Below are 10912 nucleotides of genomic sequence, written 5' to 3'. Positions count from 1 at the left end.
AAATCTCTAAACTTAGGAAAATGTTGTCGGAACATGATCTGGAGCTTGTAATCCATGCGTTTGTTTCTTCTCGTCTGGACTATTGTAACAGTTTGTTTTCATGTCTTAACAAGAAGGAGCTGTCTCGTCTGCAGTTGATTCAGAACTCTGCAGCGAGAATTCTGACCCGCTCAAGTAGAAGAACTCACATCTCTCCGGTCCTCAAAACTCTTCACTGGCTTCCAGTTTCTTTCAGGATCAACTTTAAAATTCTGGTTCTTGCGTTCAGAGCTATTCATGGTCAGGCTCCTCCTTACATCACTGATCTGATCCAGCCTTACACCCCAGCTCGGGCTCTGAGGTCTGTGGATCAGAATCTACTTATGGTTCCACACACACGGCTCAGGACCAGAGGAGAGAAATCTTTTCAGGCTGTTGCTCCTAAGCTTTGGAACGATCTTCCTCTCTCTTTACGCTTGGAGTCTACTGACTCCTTTAAGAAACATCTTAAGACGTTTCTATTTGTTCAGGCTTTTCCTTGAATTTCTCGAACTCCTGTGTCGTTCTCAGTATTATCTTGATCTTTAAAGTATGTACTTTTTTGAGTATTGTTTTGATTGTTTAAGCGCTTTGTGACCCTGGTCTCGAAAAGCGCTATATAAATAAATATTACTTACTTACTTACTCTGTAGCCAATTTCATTTTTTTTTAATGGTTTCAAAAATACGGTTTCTTGAAAATGTCCCCAAATCATGTCTAATCTAACAGCTGCTCTCAAGCAGAATAAATACAAATACAGATTTTCATTCTACATGTAGATGTAATGGCATATATACATACAGTGACAAAAAGTCATATTTTTACATGAATCCCAGATAACTGACCTAATTTCTTATCAACTTGTATGTACCACTTTCAAAGTCAAAGGGTGATATCTTTTAGCACTTGAATTAAATTGATGCAAAGGCTTAAGAAATTCTAGTAACAGGTCAAAAAGTAATATCTAAACAGAATCATTACAAATCCATACAAACAACTATAATGTCAAGTTTGTCAACATAAAAATAAAAACAATTCAGTGCAGCTGATGTAACTTTATTCTCATTGACTACCTTAGTTTCATACGGAACATGATATGGTAAATGGAAAAAAGTAAAATCTGAATATTTATACAGAACCAACGTCAAAACAGAGAAGACATGTGGTTTCCAGTGAGTGTGCTCGGTTTGCTCACCCAGCTAAACAAATCGAGCACACCTTCAATAGAAACCAAATACAAAGTCTATGTATCAAAGTTTTTTAACAAAATAAAATGTAATACCTCTCCTCTAGTCCAAAAAATGGTAGTAATATTAGGGTGGTACATTCTTCAGAATAAACACTCTGGTGTCAATAATGGGTATAAATGTCTAAACAAAAAGAAGAAAACAAGAGCATATTTTTCGATCGATCGATTGTTTTTCCAGCCAGCATACAGCAACACAGCGATAGATTCATAAATAAATAAAACAAGAACAAGAACAAAGAGAAATAAAAAGAAAGTGCAAGATGACACAATCTAAGTCTAAAGATAAAGAACATTGATCAAAGAAAAATAACAAAGACAAAGGATACAAAGATGAACATGGCATAGAATCATCTTTTCACTCCACTCCTGCCCCCAAACTCAGAATTAAATAACCTATTAGAATGAGGAATGAATGAGACCCTGAGCCAGCCCTCCTGATCAACCCGTCCAACCTGTTGACACTCCTCTTGGACACATTCCCACCCCAACACACCACAGCATAAAAAAGGGCACTGGCCACCACAGACTAGAGGAACATGGTTTTAACACCATCCCAGACCTCTCTTATTTGTTCCCCGTTCAGCTCCTTCTCCAACCTCCTCCTGTAGAAATTTAAATAATCCGTTAGAGAGTGGGTCTGACCCTCGATGTTCTCACCATGAGACTTCAGCAGCACATCCAAGTCTGTGGTGTCAAAGCAGTCTCTGATGGTGTCCTCCACAGCTGGTGTCCACTTCCTGAATTTCCTAGTGGTCACAGTCTGTCTTTGCACCAGAGGAGTGAACTCAGACTGAAGGTGGACCAGGTTCGGCACCTTCCAAGTGGAGGAAGAGCTTTGGCTCTGTACCCATCCTTCAAGTTGGAATATAGAAGGTCAATTGTCCTGTTATTCCTGGTGGGAGAATCCACCGCCTGGTGGAAAGTAGGCAGTTTAGAGTCCAGGTTGGCATGATTAAAATCTCCAGAGATGATGATAAAAGCGTATGTTGTTGATTCTGAAGTGTAGCTGTCATTGTGTGAATCTTCTCACAGGCAGATGGAGCCGCAGCACTCAGAACAATGTAAACACACAGCATAACCTGACAACACAAGAATTTCTTCACAGTAATGTGTCCCAGGCATGATGAGACCTCCTCCTCTGCACTTCCCGCAAGCATGTGTGTCTCTGTCGTCTCTTACAGTGGTGAAGCTCGGAAGGTCCACGTTAGAGTCAGGAGTCAGCTGAGTGAGCCACGTCTCTGTGAAGATCAACAAGCTGCTCTCTCGGTAGATCCGCTGGTTATTAAGGGCAGACAGCTCGTCTATCTTGTTTGTCAATGAATTGTAGTTCCCCATCGTGATCGTGGGAATCTATGGTCTGTGACATCTCTGATTGTCCGTTATCCTAGCCTTTATTCTCTTGCTCTACATCCACGACAGCGGCGCTGAAGTTCCATTGAGATATCATGACGACTCCAGCTCGTGCCATTGATTTCAGTTACAGTTGGTCCTCTCGAGTAAAAAAGACAATTCTCTCCATGTTCAAAAGTATCCATCGAATAAATTATGAAAAATTATAAATAAAAAACAGAAGGTTATTGATCGTTGCTGCGAAGCTACTGGAGAGGCTGCCATTCTCGGTGGCGCCTTTGCCTTGTGACGTATAATAATAACTAGACTCTAGAATCTTAGAGGTGAAAAGCCGTATGTTGTAGCCATGAGCTAAACTGGCTGATGACATAAACAGGCCAAACTGCATTTCATGAATTAGAAGATTTGAATTTATTCGTGGCCACAAATTATATTTTTCTTTTTACCATGTTATGTCCAGGAGTAGTTTACTTTTGCAGTAATTCTGAGGGATCAATAAAGTTCTACCTTACCTAATTAAAAACTGAGAGTGCAAACTACTGTTCAATGTAAAAATGCTTTAAAAAGTTCGTCATTAATAAGCCTTGAAAAAAAATGATATTGTTGCAATGCATTACAATCACAGATGTAGTTGCAGCAATAGGAGCTTTAATTTAGCAAGGATAACTTGGAGTGCACTTCGTCGCTGTAATTGTGATATGCAATTAAACTGGAAAAGGTTTTAAGATGAAAATAAAGAGCATGCTTTGGGTGTATTACGTTGTGTTAATGCATATCACATACACATCTTACAGAAACAGTGTAAACTCCCAAATTAGCTGAGATTTAATGTGTCGTCACTGAAGTGAAATAATTAAACTGTTGCTAGTCTTTAACCAGGTGAGGAATACCAACATTTGTGATTTCACCTTCTAACTGATAAGTGACTTAACCCAAAATCTTATTGTTGCCTTGCTCAGTAGTATGTGCACCAATTGCTATAGTCGCTGGGCATCAGGCCTCCGGTTATCAGGAGGATCAGGTCAACAAACCACCAGATTCCCAGACCTCCCAGTGTTAGCAGTTTGCCGACAGCGGTACCAGTGTGACCCAGGCAGAACCGGTCCACTCCAAAACATCCCAGGAAGAAGGAGTAGAGTAGAGTGGTGATGAAATAGTGTCCTGTGTATCTGCAAATAAGTAAGAGTAAGTCCCCATTATTATACAAAAAACATGCAATACACCTACATCCCACACAGAGAATAAAAGTAAGTAAGTAAGTAATATTTATTTATATAGCGCTTTTCCAGACCAGGGTCACAAAAAGCTTAAACAAACAAAACAATACTCAAAAAAGTATATACACTTTAAAAATCAAGATAATACTGAGAACAACACAGGAGTTCCAGAAAATCAAGGAAAAACCTGAACAAATAGAAACGTCTTAAGATGTTTCTTAAAGGAGTCAGTAGACTCCATCAAGCGCAAAGAGAGAGGGAGTGAAGAGTTTTAAGGATCGGAGAAATGTGAGTTCTTCTACTTGAGCGGGTCAGAATTCTCGCTGCAGAGTTCTGAATCAACTGCAGGCGAGACAACTCCTTCTTGTTAAGACATGAAAACAAACTGTTACAATAGTCCAGACGAGAAGAAACAAACGCATGGATTACAAGCTCCAGATCATGTTCCGACAACATTTTTCTAAGTTTAGAGATTTTTCTCAGTTGAAGGAAACAGTTTCTGGCCAGTTTTCTGCAGTGTCGAACAAGAGACATGTCTTTATCAAATACAACACCCAGGTTTCTCAGGCTCAGATTGATAGACTGACCTAAGTCACTCAAGTACTGACTCAACCCTGGAATCTTCAGGAGCAATCACCAGTGTTTCAGTTTTGTCCACATTTAGCTGTAAAGTGTTTTCACTCAGCCATTGTTTGATTTCTAGCAAACAATTGACTAAGCTGTTCAGCCTCTGGGGCTCAGTTGGATCAAAAGAGCAGTAGAGCTGGATGGCATCAGCAAAAATGTTAAAAGGTAAAGTTGGTAATGGTAAAGTTAAAAACAATGTTTCCACTACTAGCAATGTTTATTGCTAGTATTCTAATAATTCACAAAATTAGTGGTTTAAAGTGGTGGATTAAATTGCAAAAAGAATATATTATATTACCATAATGGATCAAATGACAATAACACAGCAATGATCACTGATCAAGTAAACATATGAAGAAAATTAATTTTCTAGTAAAAGATTCTAGAAAAGTATGGCAGAAATAATAAGTAATCTCTGTTCCTTGTACGATTCTATGTGTAAGAAGTATTCATTCTGTATGATTTGAAGTGTATGATGGTATAAAAATCACATATATACTGTAAACCAATGTAAGAGACAGATGAGAAAGAAGTAAACAATGAAAGAAAATAAACCATTTTATCGTAGTTTATTATTCTAAACAAGTTTACATGTATGATTAATTTGCTTACTTGATGCAGGGGACGTTCCCTCTGAGAAACTCCCTGGATCCTGCACATTCAATATCATCAAGTGCTGTGCAGACAACCTGTGTGTGGTTTACTTCCTTCTGAGTCTGTCCACCCCACTGTCATAAAGAAAGAAGTTGATTAAATGCATGCACATGCACACAAATATATATATATATACACATATATATATATATATATATATATTTTTAGTATTATTTTTACCCCCACACAGCCATGGCCCATCTCCAGGAAGGCGCTATGGTTTCCAGCATGATCTATGGGTTCTTGGCAGTAGATGAACTCCTCTGGTCTGAATATAAAGCACAAATACAGACATTACAGTAAGTCACTGTCAGCAACAAAGATGGCCGTCACATTGTCGGTAATTTGCGAATTATGTGACCATTTAGAGCGCCTTCGTCCCCTGAGAGACCAATACATTTTTGCCAAATATAATACTTTCATTCTCTGTATTTTTTTTTTACAATACAATACAATATTTTGCATCAGCACAAAAAAAATATGTTTTGCATTATCTTTTTATAAATGGTAACTCAACTGCAATCATCATCCTCCTGCAACAGCTCGCTGAGAAAAAAAACATGATACCTACTGCCCAACTTGATATCATTGTTCGGGCGAACTTGGTGTTTCTTGACAAGTGACAAAATTGAAAAACAAATTCATAAAAGTTAAAATAGAAAATGAATTAGCACAAGCAAATATAATTTTATCTTAAGTGTCAAGGGAGTCTCAGTCATTGTTAGCTTGTTGGTTGGTTGTAAGGTAAACTTTTGTGTACTTTTCCGCCTCATGTAATCTTGCTAGATGTAAACTTGTTGACTTGTAGTCAGGGTCATAGCATAAGGAAGACAAAGATATATATATATATATATATATATAAATAACTCAAGAGTCATAAGAAATAAAATAACATATTGAAAAACAAGACAACAAATAAAAAAGTAACCCACTCTTCAATTGTGTTGTTCAAATAAGACAGGCATATAGTATCTGGTGCGAAAGACAGAAAGATGCGCTACTCAGAGCTCTCCGTCTGTTTGAGTAAAGCTAGCAAATAAATAATTTAAAATGAACTGGTACTTGTAAAAAAAAAAGTGAATAATTTTACAGGATCTTTGTTTAAGAATGGCGGAAAAAAACTGCATCAGCCCAATCACAGATGACATTGACAAAGCAAGTGAGTGCTTAGAACTACCAACCAGATCCTTACTTGCTTGATTTATTTTCTCAATACAGGCTCATGTGAGAAGCAGTTATAAATGTGTAGAATCTTAACCACAAAGTTGGACAAGATGTTTGTTACGATGATGTTATAAATAACTTGTTACATGAAAAGCAAGTAAGATTCCGAAAGCCTGGTGTTAATAATTTTTAGCTTTGCATTTTCTTAAAAAATAAGTTGTGGTTATCCTTTTGTGGTATTATTTAAGTAAGTAAGTTAGTAAGTAAATTATATTCATAGAGCGCTTTTTGAGACCAGGGTCACAAAGCGCTTAAACAATCAAAACAATACTCAATAAAATATATAATTTAAAGTTCAAGATAACACAGAAAACAACACAGAAGTTCCGGAAAATCAAGGAAAAGCCTGCACCAATAAAAATGTCTTAAGATGTTTCTTGAAGGAGTCAGTAGATCCATCTAGCGCAAAGAAAAAGGAAGATCGTTCCAAAGCTTAGGAGCAACAGCCTGGAAGGATTTTTCTCCTCTGGTCGTGAACCGTGTGCGAGGAACCATCAGTAGATTCTGATCCACAGACCTCAGAGCCCGAGCTGGGGTGTAAAGCTGGATCAGATCAGTGATGTAAGGAGGAGCCTGACCATGAATAGCTCTGAACGCAAGAACCAGAATTTTAAAGTTGATCCTGAAAAAAACTGGAAGCCAGTGAAGAGTTTTAAGGATCGGAGAAATGCGAGTTCTTCTACTTGAGCGGGTCAGAATTCTCGCTGCAGAGTTCTGAATCAACTGCAGGCGAGACAAGCTCCTTCTTGTTAAGACATGAAAACAAATTGTCCAATTGAATAGTCCAGACGAGAAGACACAAACGCATGGATTAAAAGATCATGTTGTGACAACAAGTTTAGAGATTTTTCTCAGTTGAAGGAAACAGTTTCTGGTCAGTTTTCTGCAGTGTTGAACTAGAGACATGAGGAAGCTCGATGGTTCGACCAGAGATGGTTCGGTCATCTCAAGCTAGACCCCAAGCGTGACCAAGGTCAGAAAGTGCACCTTACTGCTCTGGCTTTGCAGGACATCCAGTTTTGGAACTCCCTTGCCAACTCAGGCGGAGAGTTCCACTAGGTTGTGTCAGGTTGGGGAGGCAACTTAGGTCAGACCTATGCAAGCGGAGTCTGGAACAGACCGGTGTACTGACGCCCCCCCCGCTTCTACACCATTCACACCTCTTCATTTACCTTCTCCTCCCCCCCCCCCGAGCTTGTATTGTTTCAGCCCCCCCGCTGACTCCACGGGGGACAATGCCCCCCCATCCCAGCCTGTCCCTCACACCTCTCCAGGTGAGAAATCAGCTCAGGAGAACCAGGACAACAAAGGCCCCTGGACCAGACGGCATCGGTGGCAAAGTACTCAGGACGTGCTCTGACCAGTTAAGTGAAATTGTTGGACTTCTGTTCAACATGAGCTTGACCCTGGGAAGAGTTCCACTACTGTGGAAGACGTCCTGTGTGGTACCGGTGCCGAAGACTCAGCACCCTAAGGATCCCAGCTGCTACAGACCTGTGGCCTTGACATCCCACCTTATGAAGGCTCTGGAGTGGCTGGTCCTTAGTTACCTGAGTCCTCTGGTGTGCTCCTCCATGGATCCGTTGCAGTTTGCCTACCAACCTGACATCGGCGTGGAGGACGCCATCATCTTCCTTCTCCACCGAGCACTTTCTCACCTGGAGTCGCCTGGAGGCACTGTGAGGATCCTTTTCCTGGATCTAAGCAGTGCTTTCAACACCATCAGGTCAGACATCCTGAGGGACAAGCTGGAGCTGTCTGGAGTGGACACTCACCTCACTTTTGTTTGTGTGGACTACCTCACCAACCGTCCACAGTTCGTGAGGACCCGGGATGGTGTTTCGAAGACTGTACTGTGCAGTGTAGGGGTCCCCCAGGGAACGGTGCTGGCACCGTTCCTTTTTTTCACTGTACACTGCAGACTTCCAACACCTGTCTCCCACCAGTCACCTGCAAAAGTTCTCGGACGACTCCGCCATCGTCGGCCTCATTAAGAACGGGGATGACGGGTCATACCGGGGACTTGTCCAGGACTTTGTTGACTGGTGCCTGGAAAAACCACCTCAAGATCAACTCCAGCAAAACTAAGGAGTTGATTGTGGATTTCCGGTGGTGTCCCTCCATCTCCCCCTCACCACTGAACATCCGGGGACAGGACATTGAGATTGTCACGTCTTACAAGTTCCTGGGTGTTCACCTCAACAACCGCCTGGACTGGGTGGATAACACTGCTGCTCTTTATAAAAAAGGGCGGAGTAGACTCTACCTGCTCCGGAGGTTGAGGTCGTTTGGTGTCCGGGGGCCACTCCTGAAGTCATTCTATGACTCAGTAGTGGCCTCTGCCATCTTCAACGGTGTGGTCTGCTGGGGGAGCAGCATGACAGCAAAGGATAGGGCTAAACTGGACAGCCTTATTAAGAAGGCCGGTTACGTCCTAGGGCGCCCCCTGGATCCTGTGGAGGAAGTGTCTGGGAGGAGGATATGGAGCAAGCTGGGCTCCATGAGGAAGAACTTATCTCACCCTCTCCAGCACACACTGAGGGCATTGAGGAGCTCCATCAGTGATAGGATGCTCCATCCCCGGTGTGTGAGGGAGAGGTACCGCAGGTCCTTCCTCCCTGCTGCCATCAGACTCCACAACAAGAACACACCAAGATAAATATTTAACTGCACCTTTCTTATTATTTTTGTAAATATGATTGTGAATATATAATATAGTGCAGATTTATTTTCTATTCTATTTAGATTTTCTTTCTTTTTCTTTTTATTATTTTTTATTTCTGGGTGTTTTATTTTCTTGGTATATTGCTCTGGCTGTTGTTGAACCGAATTTCCCCTCGCGGGACAAATAAAGGATTCTGACTGACTGATTCTGACTGACTGACTCTGACTACCCCCTTCTAGGCGTGAACGCGTTGGCCCACTCGAGTTGGCCGGCCGGGCTACTGTTCGCCTATCCCCCTCCTTCCCTTGGTTCGGAGAGCGAAGCAGGTACGTCTGAGGTTAATAGTGGTAGCGCCGGACTCCCCAGAACTGGCTCAGTTGGTGGTCGGGAGCCCGTGGGCTATCCCTTGGACCCCCGCTGCTCTGTGTCAGGCAGGGGGACTCTGACGCACCCCAGTGCTGGGTCTGCCTCTCAAAGTGTGGGCTTTGCACAGGATGAGCCGAGTGGGACTCTGGACCTGGACGTTCTCCACACGCTGGAGAATACTCAGGCCCAGTCTACACATAGGCTTTATGCCTTCAAATGGGGTGAGGTTCTCTCGCTGGTGTGCAGACAGGTCCCTGAACCCCAGCTCCTGTCTGGTCTCTGCTGTCCTGTCATTCCTGCAACATTTGCTGGATAACGGACGGACTGTGGCGACACCTAAAGCGTTCGCCTCAGCTATAGCAACGAGGCACGTTGGATTCGAGGGTGCTTTGGCTGGTAACCACCCCCTGGGGGTGAAGTTCTTACGAGGGGCCTACAGACTACAGTCCCTTTTTAGGGTTACTTAGTGGAATTGTTTTGCCTCATTATTGGGGACCATTAGTTGTCTTGTGCAGAAATCAGGTTGATACAGCCCTATTGCAAAACCTTGCTTTTATTTTTTAATTTTGATGCATGGTGGAAACTACACATTATATTCTTTATGAAAACATTGACTTACTTACTTTTAAGTTATCACTTTCTACTCACACTAATGTCGATTACGAGTACTTTTTAGAGTTTTAGGCAGAAATGTATGTTTATTTTATGTAGCAACTGGAGCCCGGTGTTCTTCGTCTTTATCTTCCTCCAAAAAGATGCTTAAAAACATCCAAATACCTCCGTGGTGTTGGTCTGTAATGTCCATCTTATTTTGAAGCCTAGACAAGAATAATTGTTCCAGAAAAAAAATAAAAAGTCTATATTTTACACTTTGTTTGAATTAGATATATTAACTACACACGTTTAGTTTGGATACACAGTTTTATACACGTATAAAGTATAAAGAATAAATTAATAAAAGTATGACAATACAATGCAAACCCATGTAAACAGACCGTAGGCTGGAACTCAAACCACGGCGGTTCTAAAGGTTTTAGATAGATATACTTTATTGATCCCTCTTTAAAATGTAGACAAGATAGAAATCCTTCACACAACACACTGTAAACATCATATATTTTAAACGTTTGCATCGGTTACTCACAGGTAGCTGCACAGGACGACGGGAGAAGGAGGTTTATATTCGTGAGTACTCTCGTTTTCTGTTTCATATTTCACTGTCTCGGGAGGCTGCTCACTGTACGGCAGCACAGAAGATCCCAGTCCGGGTGGAACAGAAGCCGTTTCAGCTGTCGTCGAATTCTGGGAATTAATTCCTTCCAGACATTGTAGCAGTATCACTGACAGTAACAGGAGCAATTGGCCACACAGCAGAATATAGTTCAATGAAATCATCGCCATCGTTAAAGTTGGACGAATAGACTATTTGAACAAAAAAACATTTTCATGTTCAGGTAGAAACTGTTGTCAGTCCAGGATCCCGGTGTTAGTACCATTTCGGTCCGCCTTGTCGTTTCAGTCTGGGCACTTCCTACGTGATGA

At 41.6% G+C, this 10912-nt stretch overlaps 1 protein-coding gene across 1 annotated transcript; it reads right to left on the bottom strand.

Annotated features, from left to right (window-relative positions):
- Positions 1-1058: 1058 nt before the first annotated feature.
- Positions 1059-10912, bottom strand: tm2d2 (TM2 domain containing 2). Its single transcript, XM_087798348.1, has 4 exons — positions 10515-10912; positions 5296-5383; positions 5074-5189; positions 1059-3786 (listed from the first exon to the last, which is right to left on the bottom strand). Exons 1-4 carry the CDS (start codon positions 10769-10771, stop codon positions 3573-3575), a joined length of 675 nt encoding a protein of 224 aa, XP_087654474.1. The 5' UTR covers positions 10772-10912; the 3' UTR covers positions 1059-3572.

This window comes from Callionymus lyra, chromosome 1 (assembly GCF_982586985.1).
Source record: "Callionymus lyra chromosome 1, fCalLyr1.hap1.1, whole genome shotgun sequence".
Lineage (NCBI taxonomy): Eukaryota > Metazoa > Chordata > Actinopteri > Syngnathiformes > Callionymidae > Callionymus > Callionymus lyra.
Note: the sequence above shows the minus strand (reverse complement) of the source record. Positions and strands in the feature narration are given on the sequence as shown.

What these genes read in the sequence shown, in the direction of transcription:
- tm2d2 (XM_087798348.1), bottom strand. Translation starts at nt 10,771, where the DNA reads ATGGCGATGATTTCATTGAACTATATTCTGCTGTGTGGCCAATTGCTC. An exon ending in GTCGTCCTGTGCAGCTACCT is followed by an intron (nt 5,384 to 10,514) that starts GTGAGTAACCGA and finishes CTTTATATTCAG; the next exon opens with ACCAGAGGAGTTCATCTACT. An exon ending in GGGAACGTCCCCTGCATCAA is followed by an intron (nt 3,787 to 5,073) that starts GTAAGCAAATTA and finishes ACTTATTTGCAG; the next exon opens with ATACACAGGACACTATTTCA.